This window comes from Epinephelus fuscoguttatus, linkage group LG7, assembly GCF_011397635.1.
Source record: "Epinephelus fuscoguttatus linkage group LG7, E.fuscoguttatus.final_Chr_v1".
NCBI lineage: Eukaryota > Metazoa > Chordata > Actinopteri > Perciformes > Serranidae > Epinephelus > Epinephelus fuscoguttatus.
In genome coordinates this window covers 24367947-24393908 of record NC_064758.1, presented here as the reverse complement: position 1 = coordinate 24393908, position 25962 = coordinate 24367947, and the positions used below count along the sequence as shown (strand labels likewise).

Here is a 25962-nt window from a genome sequence, read left to right as displayed (position 1 = left end):
TTTAGTCTGATTATTAACACCACGCCAGATGTTTGTTCATCTCATCTCAAACGGCCATTATTCATCCCCAAGATTCATTAAGAAAAGCTTGGTGTCCTCCCAGAAGAGAGGAAGTTTCTTATTAAGAGGATGAATCAAACACGACTCAGGCTTTGGAGAGTACGCATGCTGTGAATTGGATGCGCAACCTTTCCTTAAAAGGTAAAGGGATACGTCTGCAAACGCACGTCTGGCGTTTTTTGCTAATCGAATAAGTTGGAAAGTTTAAATTAGGCAAACTTTAGTCAAGGGGCCATTCAATATGCTCTGCGCCTCCTGCTCCACCACCATCACCTCCTCCTCCTCACTCCTAGCGCCGCCAGTAAATGTTTGGAGCGCATATGGGCTGGAAATCAAAGCATCATCAAAACATCAACATTGTTGCGCCATATCCTCATTGAATTGTTTTTATCATTTGTGTCAAATTACTTTGGGATATGAAAGCTGAGGCTCCTATTTGGCTCTGCAGCATCCCAAAGTTTATAACTCGTTAGAGAGAAAAGCAGAAAGGTAACTGAATGTGTACTAGACTGCATATTTTCACCTCACATATGTATGCGCCTCATTTTAATGTGTGTGGAGGGGAGGGAGAAGAGGGAATAATTTTCCAGTAACCGACGTTGTAATGTCAATAAAAAACAGAAATGATTGTGAGCCATCTTGTTTATTTGTGATTTTACATCAACAATGGCGGGGACACACAATTCCGTCTTTCACAGGAGAAACACCAGGAAACGAGCATATTGTTAAACATCAATATATAACAAGACGTACATAAAGATTATATTCAGTGCAAAACAACTACGCTATATCACCAGCACATTAAAATAAAAATTCCCTTACTTTTAAAATCCTTGTAATTGTAGCAGGTATTATCATACACAGTAAATGTGCGTTATAGGCAGTTTTAGTTGTTGGGGAAAAGAGCTTGCAATCGAGTCAGAGCGATGCCACAAGTGAGGAATATAAATTCAGCAAAGGCAAGGCTCTGAGTTTAGGTAGTGCCGTGGTACAATCTCAAAAAAATTGTTTGCTTGGCTTTGAGCTAATTGTCTTCCCAAGACTCACAAATTGTCTTCAACAAGTGTATATTGTATATTGGGTAAATGCTACATACATAACTTAATAATATAAGGTTGATATAGAACACTTTTTTTAAAATTAAAACCATATGAAATCTCTATATTCAGAAATCTCTATTGCAATTCCCCCAGGTTTAGGTAGCATCAAAGGATTTCAAACGATTGCATTTCCCTGGTAATCCTAGAAAAAGATGTCTGAGGAGCTAATGGCTATCTTTGTCTAGGCCATTCACATGAAAACGAGTAAAACAGTAACAGTAACAATTAGAATAATAAAACTTGTGGTTTCCACACGGGCCGTTCAGCCAATGTAACTGCTGCGATGATGTCTGAACACTTACTACTAAGTTATAGGCCTACATTTCGCTTACAATTTCGGAAAGGCTACTCTGAAATGACGTCCATGTTCTTTTTAAAATGTAGGCTATCATCTATTTACAACACAGGTCGGCGTTGGTCATGGTTTTATCTTATTTGGCTATGCTTCTGATACAGTTATTATTAAAAGCAAATTTGTAAAAAATAGCTAAGCCATTTTCCATCTAACATGCGTTTTAATTGACCCCCTTTTTTTTGCAAGGGCAACTGTTCTATCAAAGGAAATGTGCTACAGGCGTGTGTAGCTTCTACTGAACAAAAAATAAAAATCCAAATGCGATTCATGTTAGGATAATCGTGGGAAGGGAGAATTTTGTCTATTTATGACAGCAATATTAAGAGGGATTCCTGTCCCCTCTTGACAAAATGAAAGGGTGGTCATAAAGTTGACGCTCTCTGCCTCCTTGTGACTCTTCGTCTGTTTATGGGACCTCTCTTTTTTTCTCTTTTTCAGCCATATAACCATAAAAAGGACCATAAAATCACTCCTTGGTCTCTTCTTTCTCTTCCGCTTCTTTCTCCTCTGCCTCTTCCCCTTCACCGTCCTCGTTGCCCTCTTCCTCGGCTTCAGCCTCTCCTCTCTGACCCGGAAACTTGTCTTTGTTGTTCTCTTTTTTCCACTTCATCCTCCTGTTCTGAAACCAAATCTTCACCTGCCGCTCGGTGAGGCTCAGGGCGTGGGACACCTCGATCCTTCTCTTGCGGGTCAGGTAAGGGTTGAAGAGAAACTCCTTCTCCAGTTCAAGAGTTTGGTACCGACTGTAGGTTTGTCTCCCATTCCGTCTTCCTGGGGCTTGAATGAAATAAAGCCAAGAGGTTAGCTGGATTGACCACGGTGCCTCATTAAAAAAAAAAAAATCATCCAGATGACTTGTAATTAATTCTGCATTTGCCTCCTTCCCCTAAGCATGAATAATAAGCGCTCAGCTCCTTCATTATCTTTCACCTCTAGTCACACTCATACAGAGCGGGAAAGCCCTTATTCAAACTGTAGGGTAAATCTGTAAGTCTACAAATATGTGCAATATTAATCATATTACATGTGGAATTCATAAAAGCATACTCTCACTTGTGTTTTTACCATTTACAGATTTGTCTGCATGGAGCTGTGACTTTTACACCCATAAAGAGTTACAGGGTGAGTGTGAGAATATCTTGTACTTATATAGAAAATGCCCATAAATTATCAATTCATACATCCATAAATGTAGGCAAAAGTGTGATAAATTCATAGCAGTTTATTGGAGCTAAATTCCCACAAACTAAAATCAGTGTATTGTATTTTAGATGAGTATTTAAACTACATGCAGAGGCACAAAAATTGGTTTTCCTCACTAGCAACAGGGCCTATGCAAGCCTGGTTGAGATTTTCAGTCACACACACACTCATACACACTCACACAGAAAGAGTGACACACACATGAGGAAAATAAGAGAAGGGAAAAGTATGAGAACAGAGAGAGATTAAGCTGCACTGTAACAACAGATGGGGACAGGCTAATGATAAATATCTCTCTGAGCAGATAAAAATGACGCTTACACCTGTGTGGAGTTAATGTAGCCTGATAGCCTGAACAGAATGATCCATGATAGGAGGAGGTAATATCTACAAAGCTCTTATGATTATGGCTGTATGAGTCTGAGCCACATTGGGCCTGTGGGTCAAATTACCCCCCAAAACCCCCTAAAACCCGGATTCTGGATAATCGGGGCATGTTGTGTTTCAGCTAACCCTCCTGTCACTCTGCATGCTACTGGTGTGTGTGGCAGCACCATATTTTAAACTATGACTTATTCCTCCATCCCCCTAGTGCGTTAAGAGTTTGTGAAATATCTTATGTCAACGATAATTGACTTCAAAGAGCTGGTGTCATGAGCTGTGATCGGCAATTCGGTGTTTAAAGGCACTTTTGAAAGCAAAAATTCAGCCCTGTATGGACATGTGCTGCAGAGTTACAGCAGCCTGCAGTACAGGTTCTATGTGCCCCATCATGTTCCCTGACTTATTTCGTTTTATAGTTAAGAGACACACTCGTGTATACTCGGGCATATTAAGCACACATGCACACAAACACATGCACACAGGCAGACACACACACGCTGACACACACACACACACACATAGGCTACACACGCGCGCACACACAGTAACATAGAAAGAATAGGAAATAATTGTATGATTCTGACCGTGGGGTCTCATCCAAGGAAACATAAGACTGGGAGAGGAGTTTTGATTTAAGTGGCCTTGTCCTTCTCCGGGGTTAGAGCTGCTCGACGATTTACAGTCTGGGTATTGCGCTAGGCTTGCGTCTTGCTGGGTACCATAAAGCGTTTGCCTCGGAAGGGCTTCATATCCATAAAATTTCGTTGCGTCTCCGTGGCAAGCCAAAGCGCAGGGGTTTTGCTGGTATCCGGGGTTGGAGATCCCCGTGGTCCCATGGTGGAAAAAGTCCTGCACATGATGGGACGGGTGCTGAAAGCCCGGTGCGGCTGCTCCGGGTCCGTAAACCAGCGTGTGGCTGCGGGCAACGCTTTGTGGAAACCTGCAGTCGTAGTAAGTTGGCTCCAGTGACTCGCTGCCTTTGTACTTAGAAAAAAGAGGGTTAACAAAATAGGAGCTCATGTTTAGTTAGCATCAAGCAGACGGGCTCTCTCGCAGCAGAATATCTCCTTTAGGATGATGGCAGCCTTTTGTTTAGGGTCCCAACTCGCACAGCGCGCACAGGCAGACAAACCGGAACTAGGAGAAACGCTGCCCCTTTGGACAATCTACGGCAGCTCACTCTCTCTGAGCCGTTCCTCTCATCGGATTTCTCTCGCAGTCGTGAGTGTGTGTTTTTTTCCCAGGCTGTGCAGGCTCAAACCCGGCTCATGGCATGTGCTTTGGATGTGCGTTAGCTAAGGTTAAAGCTGGCTTGCTCCACCGGCACAGTCACAGACGCTGCTCTTTTCCTTTCTTTTTCCTTTTTTTAAGCTTCCCACCGAACCACCCCCACCACAAGCGCCCCCCACCCCCCCTCCACCCCCACCCCTTCATCTTCCTACGACCGGTCAGACGTGGGCCCTACGTATATCCACCTTGAGAGGAGCTGCACTAATCATAACCAACAACCCAAGAGGCTTTAAATATGATCCATGTTGTGTTTATCACAAAAAATGCTTTGTTAGAAGCTGATCAATGGAGCTGTGGAGTGGTTAGAATACAAACACTGTGACACATGGTGCATTTCCACTGTAGTATGACTTCATAGTTCAGCTTGTTGTCTTTGCATGTAGGTTATGAAGTGTTAAAAGCAGGGAAGGTTCCCTCTTTAAACACGGATAAAGCTGTGACTGCTGTCAGGCCCTGCTGACGCTTATACACTTATTTCCAGAATATAGCTGAGCTTTTATGGGCTCATGGGGGTCAACATAGCTTTGGGGAAGTTCATGAAAACAAAAATGTCTCAGAAAATAGGACCAAAGACACAACAGCCAGACAAAACTGAAGTTATGACGCAACGTATAAGACAAAAACATCCTCCTCGTGTAACCGAGGAGAGGCCAGGGCGACACACTTGCACCGTGCGCTGTAAAACACCGACACACGCAAATATAAACACGACCTGTGAATACTAGGTGCCACTTACTGACCCCGTAAAACCGACGAGGATAAGCAGTAAATCTCCCACGTGGAGGAGTTCATAAAATTTTACATCGGATGTTTAGCTACAATGAGCGCGCGCACAATTCCCAGCTCAATAGTTGCATGGGCTCTCCCTCTCCAAATATGCCAGTGTGGTTTTTGTGGGGTTACTGACGTTTTATACACATCATCGTAAAATATGAAAGGCGCACTGGGCGAATTTATAGACCTTTCACACTCTATAAATATGCAGATTGCCAATCATTGTTGCACACTTCTTGGGGACTTTGAGCTGCTGCTACAGACGTCACCACCGACACATAGTATAGAAATAAATGAGCAGGTAGCTGTTGTTGTTGTTGTTTTTTTTTTTTTTTTTTTTGCACAGACTGTACAGTGACAGTGCAATTACTATTATAATTATTACAGTTATTATCATAATCATATTTATCATAACCATGTTGTTGTATGAAGTGCGTGTAACAGCTTATATAATGTTGTTTTTCTGCTGTCAGAGATGCTATTTATGGTATTAATGTTACTAATGCAATTGTTTATGAATTGTTATTAAAGAAGTCTTTATATATTTAAATATGGTTTCTGCATGTTCATTAATTATGTTGTTGTTATTATGTTTATTATGTATTTCTTTGTTTTTCAACTTCATTTAACTGTTATTGTTTTTAATTTACACCATGAAAAATAAAAAAAACAACAAATACAAACAAAAATTCAGACACGGAGTCCAAACACATAATGCCATATTATTCCATCTAAATGTAGATATTACTGCCCTTTATCAAAATTAAAGTCTGTCTAAGCAAAATTAACCTATTTTTAATGAGCACATAATATAGGAAATAAATTAAATACCACAATAGTCAAATTAACTCAAGAATTCATGGATATTGGACAAGTTTTTTAAAACCAAAAAAATGCCAAAAACGTAAATAAAAATCTAACTGACAAGTTATGAGTAAACTAAATATAATGATTAAAATAAAAACTGCAAAACAAGTGTTTATGCACACACTCTGTGCCCGACACAACAACCAGCTCTGCTGCATTCCTGGGTGCTGCTCTGTGGCCTATTACACAAAATGCGGTGGGTGACCATATCTGTCATTTTGTCATCGATAGGTTACTCTTCATGTTTCAGCCAAGCCACAGAGCTGTTAAGAAGCCCTTCAACACACAGACCTTGCTCAAAACATGGACCAACAGCGTCATCTAGTGTTCACATGTGCCCCTAAACCTGAATGAATCCACCAATCAGAGACAACTGTGGTGTGGACACTGAGGGTCTCCCCATTTGTCCAAAGCCTTGTATGTATCACGACTTTACCGTAAATAAAAAAAAAGATTTAAAGAAGCTTTTCATTGTAACTACATGCCTCCAGTCTGGAGTTTTACAGCCTGCTTGAAATAGTTGTGCTGGATCTTTTTCCTGTTATGGCCGCTACCTGCTCTTATATAAGACATAACTGTGTGCTCTGCAGCACTCATATTTATGCACAATATCTATTGACGTTTTCCCATCTAATTGTTGGCTAATAGAGCACTCTTGTGATGAAGTGCTGGGGAGTTGCGGCTGGCCCATCAGGCAAAAGTCCCCTGCACGGTGCGCATGACTCTCCTTTGAAGGAGTCCACAACCACCGTCCATTAAAACCATAAAGTAATTTAGCCCAGACGTCTAGCCAGTTAGTCGAGTTTGCTTTGTTCGTCTGCATTTGAGACAAACAGCCGAGCTCCAACAGGGGCTGTAAAACTGGCATTTTTGTCCGAGCTGAGCGGAAATGCACTGGATTAGGCTTTGAAATTACAGCATCCTGTCCGCATTGTTTGCCACCACAAAAAGGCAATTTAGGGCCTATCCCAGGAAACAAATGCGAGACTTGGGAAATTGTCTTTCACTCTAAAACTCAAATGTTCAAAATGTAGGTTCATTTTCTGATCGCCTGCGGGCCTGCACGGCGATCGCATAAAACTAGCAATCTACAAGTTTATTTAGAAGGTAATTAATTAAGGAAAAATAGCAGTGGTTAATATTTATAAAGAGATACGTAATTGGAAATGTGACCACTGCGCAAACCTGTTTACTGACAACACATATGGGGCATGGATAGGGAGCAATAAAACAAAAATCGCACATGCCTCAGGCTTTTTTTCTTTTTTAGCTCTTAAAAAGAAAATTTGTGTACAATTTAAATTAACTAAACTACTGCAGATACTCATATTAGTATTCCGCAAACACACAAGGGATTATTTGCTGGAATTTTGTGCTGATTGTTTCTGGAGAATTGACATTTTTCTCCCTAAAAACACCAACCACGGCTATTTGCGCCTTTATTTAATGTGTGCGCACTTATCCTTAAATATATGCACAACTAAATGTAAGTGGCTGAGGCTTAAGGAAGGCTAAGTGCGACCCCAACTTAAAGCAATGCAAAGCTAAATTACAACAATGTTTTCTTGCTAAAGCCTTAATTGCGCTCACAACGTTTAGTTTTCGCCCTCGCCATTAGTTGCGGTGGGAGAGCTTATTTGGGCCTTAGCTGTACTTGGAGGAATGCTCGTCGGGCAAAACATGTTAGACGATGAATTGTGGAGGCAAAATTATTTAGAAAACATCCATGTGTTTGCAACATGTAGGTCGCCCAGTAATGATTCGGTAACACTATTTTCTGCCGTTTTTATGGAGAAATTAGTTGAGCTGATATTGAATGGGATTGTGTTTGTTAGGCCCTGCCTGCAGCCATGTGCTAATTACTAAATGGTCGCAAACATGATCCCCACGTTGAGTCACAATGAATACAGCATACAAGCACTTAGTGATTATGTTTATATTTGCAGAGGTCTATATCTACACTCTATAGTTAAAGGCTACAATCAAAAAAGGGAGAGATGCACAAATACAGCAACAACTATCACAAAAATACAAGACAGACGAGTCCGATCGCAGATGTTCTGTTTCTGTACAAAATACTACACCTGCACAACAACGTACAAAGGAAATAAAACATGAAAGATAAAACATTCACATCATAAATTATGGGTTTGTGAAATTCAAAAGAATTCAAGTATTCTCTTTCTTCAGACAGTTTTAACGTGTCCAAAACTGCACTTGTATAATTTCTCTTACAAAAAAAACAAAGGTATTTCGAAGTGAAAGCAGAATGTAATTATCTCCTTAGAAGTTTGTTTTTTTCTTTCCTCTCTTTTTTCCCTTAAGGTTGGAGACATAAATGTGCACTGGAAAATAACATAGTCAGCATCAAACAGTCTCGAAGTTAAGGTTAATACAAAAATCCAACAAAGTGATAAATATGAAGAGGAGAGGGGGGCATCATCGTGTGTTTTGGTACATCTGTGCTGTCCATGTGACTAGTGGTTATTATGGTTTTGTTTCTCTGACTGCAGTCCACATTATTGTTCTTTGCTGTCGGTCTTTTCTTTGTTCATTTTCTTCATCTTCATTCGCCGGTTCTGAAACCAGATTTTGACCTGCCTCTCGGTCAGATTCAGGACCCTCGCGACCTCGAATCGGCGGTCTCTAGTTAGGTACATATTGAACAAAAACTCCTTTTCCAGTTCGAGAGTCTGGTACTTTGTGTAAGGGCATCGTTTCTTCCTCGTGGAGCGGGCGTGTATCCAATTTGCCACAGGATTATCTGTAAATAAAAAAGCACAATAATAATAAAAATGGGACACACTGGGGCAACACTGTGAGACATTTTAAAAAGTGAAACGATGACAAATGATAACCACATTAGTGCTGAGCATTTAAAAACTGTGTCCCTGGATTTATAGCAATTACCACAAGATGCTACAATTAAAAACAGTGTCTAAGCATGCACACGTTTACCATTAAAGCTGAGCTGGTGATAAACATTTTAAGGAAAGATTCTAAGCTTCAGACTATCCAACCCTACACTGATTTGCTTCCTTGTCCCCTTGACTTGTGAGTAACACCGTCGTAAAATACTCAATGCGCTTATTCACTTTATTGGCCCATAAAATGGCCCGTGGTTCAAGCCTTTACAGGTCCGTGGTGAAAGTCCTCCAGTATGTCCCTACATTCCTCAAGTTGGCTGCAAGAGTCATGTGAATTTGTTTTGGATCCAGAGAGAAGAGCAAATTATTAATATGTAACTATATGCATATCATGCTCCCATTGTAATGTGGGTGAAGCATGTAGCCTATTTTACCACTGGGGATCAACTGGAGCCAAAATGTTGCTTTTCCTTCACAAGAAGGGCCTGCATTAAAAAACAGGAGTGAAATCCAGCTCACACAGGGCTTCATGTGCCGTGTGTTATGGCACGGGGTCAAAACATGGTCGTAAAAATGCATCATAAAGCATTTTACTGATGAATATTATTTCATATGTCGGTTTTAGGTTGCTCGCTTAAAAAGAGCACCTTGCATGTTTTTAACATTATGCCACAGCCTTCCAAATTCAACGTCTTCCTGTAGGTTTGAGTCCATGTTTACAACCCCGTCTGGTTTTATAGCCCCAATATTAGCCCAGTAGCGTTTGTCTTTTATAGTTCCTAAAGCTTTCCCCCTAGCAGAGGCGATTCTGAGCTGAGCTGAAAAGGGGAGGATGAAACAGCTTATAATTTCACTTTATGTAGGACGTTAAAATGCCTCTAAGCAAAAGCAGTTTTGCACAATCCCAAAATCAAAACTCCCACCCGGCTGTAAAAGACTGTAGGAGCTTGAACTTACTCGGATCTAGCTCCGGCTTCTCGTCTTTATGTTTCCCTGAAGCCAGGAGCTCCGACTCGGGAGAGGGGATATTCTGCTGCGTCTTGTCTCGCATGTCAGTGGATGAGCAGTACAGATAATCCGTGTAGGTCCGTCCGCTGGAGCCGAGACACTCGGCGGCTCTGTGCTCCTGAAAGGCGTCGGGCTTCAGCCCATAGTGCCTGCTGTTCCCCGGATAGCCATGGAAAGGCACGGCGCCTGAAATCGGCTCCAGCCATGACCGCATATACCTCGAGTCTGTGCCTAAGTGAGGTTGGTGACTGTATGGATGGTAAACCACTGATGACTGGGAGTGTACAGGGGTCCAGGAGGTGGAGAAGACGGGTGGCTTGGGTGCGAAGCTGCAGGAAGGATAGTCGGCACACTCCGGTACTAGGGACGTCGGACGAGGGCCGGCTGGGTGCGAACCGGGAGCCGAGAACCGAGCTGCAGCAAGGACATCCTCGTTCTCATGGTTGATCAAGGAGTCCACATAATAATTACTTATGGGACCCGTGGTCGACATGTCGAAGCCTCCCCGACTCTTTTACATGCATCCGATTATTATATGGAGTGTATGTGTACTTTTTTATCTAGCCATAGAACAATCAAGGCAGGTAATTATTTCTCAACGCTTCCCTGGCTGCTATTGGCTGCCTCAGCGACACGTGATTATATTTACCCCCTCAAAAATTGTACAGTGGATCAATGCGCCACTTATCCTGGGATCCCAATGCACATAAATCGGATTAAAGAATATGCTCTTTTGCTCTTCCTCTCGGACGCATTAGAGGTAACTCCAACAACCGTGCTTCTTTATGAAGGAAACGTGCCTTTGTAGATCTAACAGAGGAGCTTTCTCTAGGCGCAGTACAGACCTGCGCACATTACGTCTAAAACCGAGCAAGGCACTATTTGATGGTGTAATCAATCTCTGTCCGGCGAAATCTACCGTAGCCCCGTGTTATTGCAATGGATAGTATTACAGCATTAAAGCGTTTATTGAATCGTTGACGCCTTTTATCTTTATCAAAGCAGCAGCAGCACATTTGATAAAGTGAAGGCTTTATAACTTCCTGTGGAATGCTGTTTATTTCTTAATAGAGAGAGAAGCATTCACAAGTGGCTGCAGGCAGATCAGAGAGGGGAATCAAAATCCAGGATGCAGGATACCAACAATTAAGTTTGCACCGTTTTTAACGAGGGAGCAGCACACCAAACATTTCCTAAATGGGATCTGCGGAGATAGGAGAGGAGGGGATTCAGATTCTTGACAAGCAGCCCACTACAGCGGGTTATATTCGGCTAGTGACCGTCCATGTTTTTATGCCCATCAATAAATTTTAACGAGGACCATTTGATTGTTCATAAACGTGTCGTTAATAAGAACTGCATCCGAGTTCCTCGCTCGACATAAAACCACCACCACTTTATGCATGTGAAACAATATCTATCAAACAGCAAAAAAGGCCGAAGACAGGAAGCAGAAGACTGCAGAGCAGAGGAGGTAAAAAGGTTCGTTAAAGGGCTAACTAGATGAAAGCTTTCATAACGGGGGTAATGTTACTGTTGGATCTGATGGCACGAGTTTACCGTTTTTGCTCCCTGCGATATACTAGTGTAGCTTGTCAGTTAGTAGGCTGTGAAACAACCCTGATCTCTTCTGCAGGGCTGCAGCGACACAGCAAATAATACGATATATGATCAAGTAGGAGTAACCGAAGAAGTCACAAGTGCCACAGGGAACACAAATTAGACTAATTGTGGAAATAATAGTAAAAGTTTAATGCACATGTGCAGACTGGATGAGATGGATAACAACATGGCTGATGCATTTTTAAACCCTAAAGCTGCACAGGTTATATTTCTGTGATGTAGTGACTCTAGTGCATGAGTGTATTTATACATTTTTGAGTAACGGTGATGCTGGTGCGTGTAAATGTGATGACCTTTAATGCTGTGTGTGTGCATGTGTGTTTTATCTTTGTTTTTGGTGTGTGGTAGGCTATTTATTTTGTGTGATGTGTATGATGACATGCGTAACGGCTGCTAGAAATATCCTTTTTGTGTCTTTTACTGTGGATTAGTAGATAAAAGACAGAAAAAAAACTCAGAATGAATTGAATTCTTGCAAACTTAAAGATACAGGAGCTGAATAAAAGGATGACTAGACCTGCAAAAGTGAAATAACTATGCCGGAATTAACTCAAATTGGGTGCACTGTGTTCTATAAATACAAAATGCCCCCAAAGACTAATAAAAAAATCACAATTTACGAGTGATAATTCTGTGTGTGTTGCATCCATAGAAAATAAAAACTGTTCAGTTTTGTGATTTGAAAACAAATCTCGCCTTTGTCAGCGCCAAGCTACAAAGATCACATGACGTCACTAATTAGTCTAGACTAAATTCCACTTAAATTAAAATTAATTCTTACATTTGCTAAAAAATAAAGTTATAATACCCCAAAAATTTGGACTGGATGGTGTAAAACTAAATGCAATCAGCGTACGCGTTAGAGAGTGTGATGTTTTGTCATGGCTGCTGAGTTCAGATTCAAGCATGAAATTTAAAAGGCCAGACGCCAGACCTTAACCTGGATAACGCCAAACGGTGTCCTGGTGGGCGCTGATGAATGCGCGCGAGTCTGTGGGGCGAGTTAAACATTTCTCCACATGTTTACAGAGATGCAGCCGTTTAGTAAATTTACCATATCTTAAATTAAGTCGTTTTTAAAGTTGTGTGCTTGCTGCAGGTTGAAGGTCTACGTCCGTTTATTCTGCTGCAGCCATTAAAGATGAATGAAAAAGCGCTCAGTGGCCATTTATTACCATAACATATGGTCATATAAATACATTATATAGCTTGTATCTATGTCCACAGTGATGCAGTGGATAATCATTTGCATTGTTTTGGGGTGTGATGCTGTGTTTGTTTGTATGTGTGTCTATGTGTGTGCGCTAGTGCGTGTGTCCATTAATATAAAGAGCTTTTTTCCTGTCTTTTTTTCCCTCAATGTATCCATTCCAGTCGTTTATCCATGTTTGCTGTGCTATGATAATAAAAAACACATGATTAAATATTAATGTCGTCTTGTTCCTTATTTGTGGGATTTCTGTCTGCCGCCAAACCATTTAAGGTTATACTGCCGAAGAAATGCCTCTTCTCCTCTGTTGCCTTGCTAAACCTGTTCCTATTTATATTTTCACTTCTTCTCTAACGTGTTTACCTATAGAAACACAGCCTGCTATGGTAAACACAACAAAAAGTAGTGGCTTGGCAATTTCGTTTTAAACATATATGATCCAGTGTCACCAATACATGAAAAAAAGACTAGATAATAAAGCAGCTGTGCATGTTTAGACAAATGAAACTGTTGGGGTTGCTTTTATCATCGTCTATGGTGGAGTCCATTTATTTCATATAGTCCAAAATCACAGCCTCTGAAGGCTTCAAAAACTGCACAGCACACACACACTCTTTCCTTACACTCTATAGGTTTACATGACGCCTACTTTGTGTCCCCATCTGGGTACAATGCAATGTTTTGCCCTACATCTCTAAGGCAGAGTCATTCGTTAATCAATCAAAGATGATATCAGGCGAAACTGAATAGTCCGCCACAGTGTAGACTAAAAGCCCTGCTCTTAGATTTCTCTGATAAACTACAAAGTTGTCTTTTCATAAAATGAATAAACACTTACTAGACAGCTCTGCCTGTGCAGCGTGACGCAAAAGACAGGCCTATGGGGCAAATGTCTGCATAAAGCCAGCTTTACTGAAGTGCACAATGTTGGTTCTGTTTTAGATGTAACTTATTTATGTAAGCTCTTAAAGGATATACTTTAGTTGGATGCTGCCGTACAAAATCATTACAGTGAGACAGTCCGCGTGTATCCACGCCGCCGCAATGCAGAGACGCCTCAGATTAATTGGTAATTACTGGCAAAAAAATAAGCGTTAAAAGCCCTGCGCCTTAAATCCAATACATACAGATCAAAACTCAGTGTTTGCTTCGTAGTTTTTAGTGTAAACATGAAATAAAGACAACTATTGATCAAAGCAATGTCAATTAAAATCATGAATCTGTCCGCAGATTAAACAACACCACCAAATATTCAGTATAAATGTGTGAAACGTGGATATGACAGGCGGCATGTCGCTATATGTTTGCTTTCATAATCACAAAGCAGATATAAGCACAGAGTTGGACCACCAAATAAGATCCTGTGCATGTAAAGGTAAAGATGATCCATCTTCATTGTCAAGGGAGTCTCAACTTTGTTTTCACTCCCATCAGCACAGCCAGTTTGTGTCATTGCTTTGTGCTCTGTGAATCACAAACGAACGATTGGAGATATGCTGTAACATGACTTTCTTTCATCAGACACGTACGGTCACATTTGCTGCTTTCTGCAACCTAATGACAGAGCGAAGGCACATCATTTATTCTGTCAGTGATAAATACAGCCTATTAAATGTAATTTCCTGCAAGAAATAGTCACACATACGAGGAGCGCACATGTCCATGAACCTCCGGATCACACAGGCCTTTCTCTCATAAACACACACACACACACACACACACACACACACACACACTGCACTTTAGTGCAAATTAGTGTTTTATCTTTATACACAACATTTGGAGCATATTAATCCCTATGTATGGAAAATACAAAGTGGATAAGTTATTTATAAGGAGCCATGTGCTGAGCAGAAAGAACCGCACAAGCAAAAGTTACTGTGTGATGATCTGAAAGGCCACAAAATGATGCGTATTCCCCAAACTGCATTACAGTGTCTGTAACCCGGATAACCGCTGCATGTCACAGTTCCATCCAAACACGCCTCTTAATTATATGTTTTACTTTAAGACAGCTCCCAAAGCATTTCTAAAGCAAAACACTTGATAAAAGCCATCCGCTTTTTTTTTTTTAGCACAACATGATTTGATATCTGTTACAGATCAAAATACATATTCTCATGAGACTAGGCCTGCCGCAGTGATACACATTTTGCATTTTCGTCCTTAAATAACAGATTTTCTTGAGTACAAAAAAGCGAAGTGACTTTGAGACGGTGATAATGATCCATTGAATTAAAAAAAATCCTAATTTATGTCATTTTTGTAGTCTAAATGTTTCTGCGTAAAGCTAATTTGATTGCCAATTTCAAATCACGCAATGCAGAAAAATCAATAAACATTTAAATTAATTAATTAATTAATTTGGATTAAATAATCCACATATTGAACGTAATTTCGCCAATAATGTTCACAATATAAAAACTGAACATTTTCCAGTGAAGGAGGTTACAGTGGTCTAGTCCTCTGGATTTAATAGTCTGCTAACTTCAACTTTCAAAAACCCAGAAATAAAGCACGAGGAGTTCATTTTCCCTAGATCTCACCAGAAAAGCCGATAATTTATGTCAAAAAAAGACGAGAGAAAAAAGAAAAAAGAGAGCCGATAGCATATTTGCTTCATGTCTGATCATGCTAGTGGCAGTAACCCATCTTGAGCTGTCCCAAGGAAGTGGCTGACTAAAGCCTTCAGTTCCTGTGCGCAACTACAAAGTGAAATAAATTGCTTTATGTGTATATGGTTTTAGGGTGAATCTGTGCAGCTCTCGGGGCTGTTTCCAGCGCTGTAAAGTCTTTGTCAGTGATGCATTCCAAGGGAGACACTCATTCACAGGGCTGAATGAAAGTGACTTTGGATTCCAGACTGTCTCTTCCAGTTGCACCACCGCCAAAGGGAGGGAGCGAGGAGGAGGAGGAGGGGGGCTGAGAAAACAAGGGGAAATAGTGACCAGTATAAACACTGGACTGGCTTGCAGGAAAGATGCTGACTGCGCCACAAGAACAGACTGTTCCATAGATAAGTTATTGTGTTTCTTTAAGATAAGCTCCTCATTTCCTGAGGACTTTTATTTTTCCATAGTGGTGCAGATTAATTTCACCTCTGATAAAAAAAAAAATCAATTATTTTAGTAATCAAATTAATCACTGTGTTAGCCGGGTATTAAATTAAATAAATTGGGCCTACGTGTGATGGTCAGTGGCTCACTGGCTTTCTGTAATAGCTCCCGATATGAACAAATTAGCTCATACGTGCCATCAATTAGTCAAATAATTAAGTCCTGTTGGACTATTATATCATTTAATAGTGGGACTATTGGTAGAGAAAGAAGATACAAGTATTCTTATATGTAATCTCGGGCCACGCCTGAAAAACTCGGATCCTAATTAATAAAATTAGGACAATATAGTGCATTTATAAAAGACATGCAGGTATCATCAGCTCATTAGCAGGCTTAAAAAATAATTAAAAATATCTTAACTTTAAACAAAAAAAGCTAACAACATTTAAAGCACAATATGAACGAGTGAAGCTATTTAACGCACACAAATGTTTGCCGGAATTTAATTGGAAAAAACAGGCCTCAGTTATTAAAATATGGCGTCTGATGGGATGACTGCTGGTCTGAGTGTCAGTATAAAAGTCGTTATGTGTGTTCAAGTTTGTGGAAAATATTTGCTTCCATAATAAGAAATATATTTTACATCACACAGTGTCACGTATATTTTAATATAAGGCAAATTCTCAGTATGAAACTTTGCAGCATATTCGCACGCCATTTTGGAATAATACATTTCAAGCAGCCGTGTGTTAGTTTGTACAAGAACCAAATTTGTGCTCACATAAAATCATGGAAATGTCAATACGCATCCATTCCCTGTTACGGACCCGGACTCATTTGGCAGGCAAATTAATGAGTCAAATATGTGACATGTATCCATCCATCTATCCGTCCATCCACCCATCCATCTGTCTGCTGGTATCTATCCATCCACCCATCTATTCAGATCATCATAAAGCAGCTGAAACCACTAAACCTAAGCAGACAGCCAGTGATGACAGATGCAATACAACACAGTCTAAAACTTTACCCCATGTTGTTTACAACCTATTCTCCTTCTGAGAGCCTCAGAGGGTTTTACAGCCCACCACAAAAATAACAGCAAAGAAAGAAAACGTCTCTGTCCAAGGTATTGCAGCTCAGTTCATTTACAATGCCATTTGCGGGGGACCTGGGTGACTATAGGGGGTAATTCAGCGGAAATTGTGCCCTTGATGAAGACGAACTGACGTAATCAAGGCAGTTTCTTGTTGCCGAGCCAGGAAGCCAACCCCAACAACATGAAACTACCTAAACCACGCTTCAGCTTCGCGCAAAAGGGGTTAAAATCCATGGAAAGGACAAAGCATGCAAAAGCCAAGAGAGGATTAACACTATTCAGCACAGAGAGAAAAGGCGAGTACCAGCACAATAAAACACAACATGGTCTGCTACAGCTGCAATCAAGCTACTTTCTAATCACATCCTGTAGCTGACTTATATAGCCCGGCATGCCTCTACTTGTTTGCTCTTAAAAATAACTTGTCAGCCTTAATATGCTGTTGTTATAATTCCATAAATAACATCATAGCAGCAAAGCACAACCATGTATTCAGCTGCTCCAAATGAGCAAAACTTAAATATTCAGTCACAGTAAGTATCCAAAAAACACAAAGCAAAATATTCAGCAATCAGCATTTTTCTTTCAGTAACATAAAAAGACAGAAAACCAGCAGCAGGCTGACTGATAAACAACTTCATATAAACTATCGACGTGTGCAGGCGTGCACCATGCGTGCCACAAGAGCTGTCAAGCAGGGTCCCCCTGACAGATGTGGCATACTTTCCAAAACAGGAAATAAAAATATTACGTAGGGAAAAAAATGAGTCTTACCTTCAGTTGCCTCCTGCAGACGCCTTCCCCCGGTGCGTTTAGTTATCCACGTGTTTTCTGTGATGCCTGTTGTTATTATTGCTCCTGCAGCCGTCGCGGTCGCTGTCCCTTTTATCCACCATCTTTCTTATCTCCTGCTCCCATGAAGCTCCATTATCCCGGGTGGAGGCGGTAGCTCCTTCCAGCCCAGCGCCTCGGCTCGGATCCTGCACATTGCAGTCCTCTGCTGTGTGGATTAGCCCTCCTCCACACACACCTTTAAACGCATCTTTACTGCTGCAGCACATTATATTTGCAGATCATAAAATCCACCCCCAACGCTTTCCAGGGCGAACCTGACATTAGAATTTTATGACCTTGACTTACTGTGGTCACCTGGATAATATTTAAATCAACGTTATGGTCTCTCACTTCTATTAAAACTGCCATGATCTCCTTTCTCTCATCCGCAGTGTCTCTCCCTCCCTCTCATTTGCACCACCAGGGGAAGGACAAAGTTGGTAATACCTTTCCATTTCCCCCTCCTTTTATTGTTTTGGAATCGTTTGCCATGACATAGCTTAATATCGTCTTGTGCATGCACGTTACACAGCACGGATATGCCACAGCAACAGACACCAACGAGGAAGCTGCACAAGTGGCAAAACATTCATTATAGCTCAGCAAAGTGAAACTGCTTGCATGCCACGAGTTATTTATAGACTGCTTGAGATTGCCTCCTCCTTTCGTTTGCTTCATGTTATATTATAATTATCATTGCAAGGTAATAGCACCTCACTGTCCCAGTGCTGCTGCAAGTGTTCACCTGGAACTCTGGTCTACTCTGCAGCGTTTTATAGTTCATATAGGAAGGCACGCCGTGTGTGTATGTGAGTGTGTGTGTGGTGTGTGCACATAAAGAGAAATATGATAAATGATTAATGAATGCATTATAAGATGATACATGCATGTCTGGTACGTCTGTCTATGTCTGTGCATGTGTGTGTGTGTGTGTGTGTGTGTGTGTGTGTGTGTGTGTGTGTGTGTGAATGTGCGTGTATGTGCGTGTGTGAGAGTGAGTGTGTGTGGATGTACGTGCAGGTGTATATCTCATCAGGAATAGTTATAAACTGCACTGTGCTCCCTTTCTCGACTCTCCCTGTTGAGCTTCTTGAGCTTCATGCGTCTGTTTTGGAACCAGATCTTGACCTGTCTGTCGGTCAGGTTGATACTCCGGCTGATCTCCAGGCGGCGCTCCCGAGACAGATACATGTTGAACAAGAACTCCTTCTCCAGCTCCAGCGTCTGGTGCTTTGTGTAGGGACACCGCTTCTTCCTTCCACTTTTGGCTCTCAACCAGCTTCCCGTTGTCTTTTCCGCGGATAAATCATCTGCCGGAGCGAGAGAAATAACAATGAGCAAGTGTGGCCAAGTCCCGGACAGTAATATTGTGCAGAGATCATATGCAGCTTCATAAGCTCCATCAAAGCACTGGATGCTCTGTGTGCTGGATGTACACGCCCATGTCTCACATGCAAATACAACAGCGTTCATCTGGATCAAAATGAGGAGTTTAGAGGAGTAGGTTTACCTGGGTGTGGACTCTCCGCGACTCTCACTTGAACAAATTAAACACGCCGTGCATCCCACCTTTTGCTAAAACTCCCACTGCTTGCAAATTGCTTTTGTGTGATGTACAGCTATAATTAGATCAAATCAAAGAAGGGTGTGTAAGCACTTCTTTTGTCTATGTTGGACCTCAGACTCCCATAAAATGTTATTACCTTAGCACGCCGGAGCCAAATGTAATTTTTGGGAGGTTCATCCCAAAACAGAAGGAAGTCTCTGTAGCATAATACCACATTCAGAAAAAAGATAAAGACAAAGAAACAAGGCATGTCTGTGATAGCGGGGAAAATCACGCTGCTGCACATTCAGTTAATTTCTTGATTAGGTTGCAGACTCCAGGGAATAACGCCTCTGTTGCTAGTAGACACACACACACACACACACACACACACACACACACAAGCACAACATGCAGGTTACAGTAATAATTACCCTAATGTGAACACTCAGTGTGTGGCCCACATTTAATCATTACCAAAACATTTAATTCAGTAATATGGGATTAACACGACACGCGCGCACATACACAGACACAGACACACACACACACACACACGCACTCAAAATGACGGTCCCATTGCCTGGCTACATCTTCTAATTAAATTAAAATAAAATAAAACGAGCATGTTGGTCGTCGTGTATGAAGCTAGATCCATAAATAATACAACAAACTGAGACTAATTTTAAATAAAAGCGAAAGTAAAACGAGAGACGTGCAATAACATCAACTGCAGCTAGCATCAAATTATTATAATAATAATTATTATTATATGTGTTTAAAACATTAGCAATCGGTCGTTACCGTTTAATAAAAATCAGTTTAACAGTTAATTTTCTAATCATAGATTTCGTGGTTTGCTCAAACGGAAAATAAAAAGACAAATTCGGTTTATTCTCGTCAAGCTGCCCCCGTTAGCACCAACGAAAAGAAGGGAAAATAGTGCACAGGCGTGGACTTAAACTTTTAAAAATTATGTTGCACATACTGGACTGAATTATCTCGAATTATCGTTGCATCCACGCAGAAAAGTGTAAATGCATTTATGATAGATGTAATGGTGACAAATGTTCCCTGAGGTTTTAAAATAAGCCAGGGCATTGTGACAAAAGGGTTTCTCAACTGTGGAGCAAAAACCGTAGAATTTTAGGTTGGCTCAATACCAGCATTTTGAGGCGTAAAATGGTGCTGTTAAAAATGGTTACGTCTCACAATGTAAATGACCCATGTAAGAGAGAGAGAGAGGGAGTGTGTGTGTTTGTGTGTGTGTGAGAGAGTGTGTGTGTGTGTGTGTGTGTGTGAGAGAGAGAGAGAGGGAAAGTGAAAGAGTGATATGTGTGGTTGTGTGCGTGGTTGTGTGTGAGCGTGTTTATTTCAATGATAAGTGCCCATCTCACATTCTCACATTAATAGAAAGGTGTTAAATGCCACGGGCACCATAACCCCTGCTAGGCGAGGCAGTCAAATGCCCATATAGCCTACATGACTGCTATCAAACACAAGTCTGCATTATTGGACCATGACGCAACACAGCGTGCCCTCACAGCCATGACAGAATTAATGCACGTGCGGAGTATTTTTAAAATTATCCGTGTGTGCATGTGTGTATTTGTGTGCATGAATGTGTACGCGTGTGCGGGAGGAAGAGGAGGAGGAGGAGGAGGAGAAGTGGGGGGGTAAAGTCTACCTTTTAATTCCCCGTCCGAGTTATCTGAACAGCTGTCACTCTTGGCCTTCTCTTCCTTCCTGCTCTGACTTTCATCAGTCTTTGCAGCAACCTCCCTCGTTGCCTCCTGCGCCGCTTTGCTGCAACTTATTGTCGATTCCGATGTTGATTCAACAGATGTCGCCAAGTGGGTCAGAGAGAAGCCGGAGGGGAACTGCTGATCGTCCTGCTGCGGCCTCTCTCCGTTGTACACCTGGAAACAGCCACTGGACGAGGCGGTTTGCTCAGGCCGGCAGCTATTGTCCCCGAGCCGGATGTAAGTGGCCGACTCTGTTGTCTGTTTCGCCTTATTGCTGTCATCCTGATAGAGGCAACAAAACGCCTCCTCTTTGACGTTGCCTGCTGGAAACGAGCAGGGCTGTAAACACTGGGCAACAGGTTGTTCGTCCCTACTGGTTTTGGAGCCTGGGGTCCATGTGGCCAGCTGTGTTGACAGGTAGGGCGCATCCTGGAAGCCGCTGAGCGGCAGAGCGCTCGGAGGAACCTCGTCTCTTTTGGAGAGTGAAGATGGTCCAACCTTCCCAATGTTTCTCATCACTGAATATCCGTACTCTGCAGCTGAGTGGATGTACATCCCGGGGTTGCTGGAATAACCCTCACCCCTGAAGGAAGATGATCCTCCCATTAAGGAATCCATCAGGAAGTTACCGGGCGCTATGTTATTCGGACATGACATTTTTGCATTTGGCAACACAGTGATCGTTTGTGGTGTTCCACTGCTCTGAACTACGGGATTACTCCAGGAGAATAAGGACAGTAGGATGCTGACATCTTTTGGAGGGGGGTGCAAAAATATCAGTAACATAATTATGGATGCTGGGAGACATGTCATGTGATTTTCAGACCAATCGCGGAGTGGAAGTGGCCTTGATGCTCCAGACTGACATGACGTCAGCGCGGTCAAGTTGGGGAATCTGGAGGGTTTTTGATGGAGCAAGAGCGCCACCCAGCGACCATCCGCTGGTCAGGACAGCAGGCCCACACCAGAGGGAACAAAGGGCGGCTGCTGCAGCAGGATTTTTTAAGGGCACCTACTACGTGGCTTTTTTTAGTATTCTAATTCGGTTTAAGTTCAGAACTTCAGATGATTGAAAGAAAATTAATTCAGACAACGTGTTGATTTCCTTTTCGTCCTGGAGCCAGCGCTGTGGAGGTGAAGCCATCGACCATAAGACAGAGAGTGCATTTTGTGTCTGTTGTTTTTGTTTGTTCTCATCGGTTTATTTTAATGTTACCACCGATTTAGCAAGGTAAGCTGTGTGCAGGTGTGTTTTCAAAAAGAAAATCTTAACATTAATGCAAACTTCTTTGTGATTTTAAAACTGCAAAAATCTTAAAATACGCACAGTAGTTTTCAACCATTCACGCTGTGAAGTAGCCTGAAAATAAAATGCTCGACTTTGCATTTGACCTGCTGAATTTAAGAATGTGATATCTTATATTCATTTTACATGCATCTTTTTGTCTCTGCAGCAATACATTTCAAGCATTAATTACGAATACCTTATACAGCGGCCAGGTCTTTTATTTTGACGCTCAGATTATTTATATGCATTTGTTTTCTTTAAATGTCTTTAACACTCCAACAGAATGACACCAGAGTTCGTTAAAATCAAACATGTTAGATGTTTTTAGACAAATTATTTAACTTTAACAAGACTTGGTTAATTCATGAAGCCGCACTTGGTTGTTTAAGCGCTTCTATTCTTGAAATGAGCAGCAAAATATTAACTAAGCGGTGGAATGTGTACGATGGTGGATGGTGTGCCTGTAAGATTTTTTTTATTATTGTGGTGTAAAAGGAAACTAAAGCATGCAGAATTACGCCATGCGCAATGTTTATTCTTGTCTTTTTTTCTTTTATTAATTATTGATACAAAACATCTCACAGTCTGATAAATAATTCATTGCATACCTGAGCTATTGTTACACACAGTACTGTATTATTTTCATGATCTGTCTTGTTGCTTATGTGTGCTTTCAATATATTACAGATCAGAAATTAACAGTCTTCCTTTGCATTGTCGTTATATTGTTTTCCAATCCTCAGATTATGGGTCAGAGGAGCTGGTGTGTGAATTAAATGTGGCTCTTTCATTTAAATGGATGCGTATTTGCGCACTGAGACTTCCTTTTTACAAAAAATAAGGTAATTACTCATCACTTTCTCCTCAAAACTATTCTTCTCGGGTTTGAATTTGTCTCATTCAGGTGAAAAATTACTCCTAAATATTAATCATTAGCAACAACAATTAACAAATACTGTGCTGCAGCCGAAACCAGCCAACGATATGGTACTGGTGCGAAATTTGAGAACTGTGAATCTGAAAAAATGAGCCTGTTACACTCGCCACAGTCAAACTGACTTTGAATACGTAATTTAAAACATCTAAATAAAAACAAACCATTACACACTAAAGTTATTGTGACATCTCATATCAGATGGAGAGATACTAAATGCGCAAAATGTTTGTTTGCACCAAATAACCCGGGGAAGCTGCTCATCTGTTTTGGTGAATTTTTCATGTTAATACAATGAAGTTAGTTTTTAACCCACGTGATAAATTTATTTTATAGCTCCCTGTGTTGTCTTCAGGGGTGGAAAAAGCCTCGTTGTCTTCGTATCGTGTGTCATGTGTTGATTTGTTTTGGCCTGTGTTTTTTTGTGCTGCAGTCAGGACGCTTTGGAACATGCAGTCCAAACAAAACCCGTCTGGTTTGTCGAAAAACTTCAGATACAAATACGCTGCTGCAGAAACCTCACAAGTTTCTGATTCTCGCCTCTGAAAAAACTTCATATAAAATCAACCACACGAGGTTTAATAGCCTACTTAATTTCAGATTTTCTATATGTGTTATTTCTATGATTTCCCATCTGAAAATAGCCACAAAATGTTCAGTGAGGCTGCAGTAATGCAACATGGCCAATCCGTATAAGGTTGCAGGGCTGCCACAGAGCTATGTCTCATCAGCATTTTGATCTTTAAATAATTGGATTGCGTTACCAACAGATCAGCAGCAAACATTTCAAGACTCCTAACACAGATAATGATGACATGCGTTTAGCCAGTTTAAAATGTTGGTTGAAATCGGCCACCGCAGCTATGCGGGTGTGCTTGGTTTGGTTTGTGCGAGGCGTGCACGTGCGCCCGCCTGTCTGTCTGTGTGATCAGTTCAGAATCATTTTCAAAGGCAAGGCCAAGATATGTTAGAGATATAGGTATTTGAATATCTGACTGCATTTGCATGTGTATGGTGATGTTTAAAGATGAGAAACATTTGTTTGCATGTGATCAGATGAATGTGAGTGAAATAAATATTCAAAATAACCGATATGCAGTGTCTTTGTGGTCATTCTGCATTCCCAGCATTCCCCACTTTTATGAAAGAAATGTGACCAGTAACAGCCTCAGATAGTCAGATGAAACTCCTGCCTCTTCAGATTTGGTGATTTTTATATTAATTGAGGACACACGGACGGATAACGCGGACTTACGAGTGTGGAGAACATCTTGGGCTCGTGAAATCCTTATAAAGCTCATAATATAAACTATAAACTGGCATGCGCCCGTAAGTTAAAACTTTTATGTAGTTCCTGGAAAATGTACATTTTGAAGAGTGAAGAACAAGGGGAAATCCTGGAATAAAGGGGGTTATTAAGGATATTCTTTCACACTCCATCTTTCTTTAATCCACACACACGTTCTGCCTCATGTATGGACACATTAATAACCACACCTAATGTATAACCCGCCTCACAAACTCACACCGCTGACACACACAAAAAAACTGCTTTATGACACATTCACACCTAGCCTGCGGGCTACCTTACAACTCAGCCCAGCACCACAAAAAAAGGAGTCATGCACATAAAAACAAATTATATGTGTACAACTTCTCAAGGAACACTGAGATCTTAATAATGATTAAATTTCGAAAGAGTCGCAGACAGTAATGTCACATCTTAGACATGTTATTATGATCTCATAGACCTGGCAGTGCAGGGAAATAAGTACTATGAGGACATCGAGATGACATGATAGGAGTGTACTTGTTGGGATTGAACACACCTGACGGAATCAAAGAATAAGTACTGCACATGTGGCAGTCAGTAGTGTGATTTCACATACTGAACAATGTGTAAAAAATTTGCATTATGATGCCACAGATTTAAAAACACGAGTTTGTGATTTGACATTATCATAAAATGGAGATTATTGTTGCACAGAATATTAGCAGATCTGAGCTATAGTCATGCACAATGGTGTCGTACACACAATATTGTCACAGAGAAGTGAGAGTAGCAAACAGGTACTGAAAAGATACACACCTTGCTGCTGCAGGCCCAAGAGAGGGCAATTAAAGAATATATATTAGAACTGAATGAGCGTATTAGCCCTGCATTTGTACATAATGAGTATAAACAACAAAGCGTTTATTCACAAATGGAGGAAAGCTTCCACTAAGCATGCATGCCTTTCTGCTTTCATCACAAATTACGCACTGTGTTGCTATTTGTTGTTTATCCAGGTCTACTTCTCTCATGGAAACACGAATGCAACCTTGTTTTCCCAAAAGACATTCCTACACATTTGGTGATTTTCTGTCTGCAGATGTTGACACCGTACTGTGTCGTTTAGTCAGGTTTGCAGAGAGGATAGTTTTCCATGCAAAATCTGAGGGTATTTTTTTCTAACATGTGTACATGCTGTATTTTTTTGAGTGCAATAAACCTTAAAGAATTTCCTCACACACACACTACTCGCCAACGTGTAACCTACCCTGGCCTACACACACATTCACACACACACACGGAATTGACGACGACTTTATTTTACCTGGTCTTTACACTTGTCTGAACCACAGCCAGCGCTTTCGCCACTAAATTGTCGTCCAATTGATTGCAACCCCTGCAGCCTGTTATTATATTGCAAACAGGTATGAGTGTTGAATGCTG

General features: G+C 41.1%; 3 protein-coding genes across 4 annotated transcripts in view; all 3 read right to left on the bottom strand.

Moving 5' to 3' along the window:
* The window catches only part of LOC125892450 (homeobox protein Hox-C10a-like), a 59063-nt gene extending 34734 nt beyond the window's left edge, over nucleotides 1–24329 (bottom strand). For both annotated transcript variants that reach the window (XM_049582473.1, XM_049582474.1), the window contains exons 1-2: nucleotides 20967–24329; nucleotides 17674–19043 (exon numbers count right to left, since the gene is read on the bottom strand). In XM_049582473.1, coding sequence (XP_049438430.1) covers nucleotides 18766–19043; nucleotides 20967–21837 — 1149 coding nt within the window. In that variant the 5' untranslated portion in view covers nucleotides 21838–24329 and the 3' untranslated portion in view covers nucleotides 17674–18765. The remainder of the gene's footprint in view (nucleotides 1–17673; nucleotides 19044–20966) is intronic.
* On the bottom strand, nucleotides 688–4464 carry hoxc8a (homeobox C8a). The gene is made up of 2 exons (XM_049582479.1): nucleotides 3687–4464; nucleotides 688–2292 (listed from the first exon to the last, which is right to left on the bottom strand). Exons 1-2 carry the CDS (start codon nucleotides 4120–4122, stop codon nucleotides 1982–1984), a joined length of 747 nt encoding a protein of 248 aa, XP_049438436.1. The 5' UTR covers nucleotides 4123–4464; the 3' UTR covers nucleotides 688–1981.
* On the bottom strand, nucleotides 7956–10538 carry hoxc9a (homeobox C9a). Its single transcript, XM_049582477.1, has 2 exons — nucleotides 9858–10538; nucleotides 7956–8797 (listed from the first exon to the last, which is right to left on the bottom strand). Exons 1-2 carry the CDS (start codon nucleotides 10399–10401, stop codon nucleotides 8553–8555), a joined length of 789 nt encoding a protein of 262 aa, XP_049438434.1. The 5' UTR covers nucleotides 10402–10538; the 3' UTR covers nucleotides 7956–8552.
* Nucleotides 24330–25962: the final 1633 nt, after the last annotated feature.

What these genes read in the sequence shown, in the direction of transcription:
- hoxc8a (XM_049582479.1), bottom strand. Translation starts at nt 4,122, where the DNA reads ATGAGCTCCTATTTTGTTAACCCTCTTTTTTCTAAGTACAAAGGCAGC. An exon ending in TCCTTGGATGAGACCCCACG is followed by an intron (nt 2,293 to 3,686) that starts GTCAGAATCATA and finishes ATTTCATTCAAG; the next exon opens with CCCCAGGAAGACGGAATGGG.
- hoxc9a (XM_049582477.1), bottom strand. Translation starts at nt 10,401, where the DNA reads ATGTCGACCACGGGTCCCATAAGTAATTATTATGTGGACTCCTTGATC. An exon ending in GAAGCCGGAGCTAGATCCGA is followed by an intron (nt 8,798 to 9,857) that starts GTAAGTTCAAGC and finishes TTTTATTTACAG; the next exon opens with ATAATCCTGTGGCAAATTGG.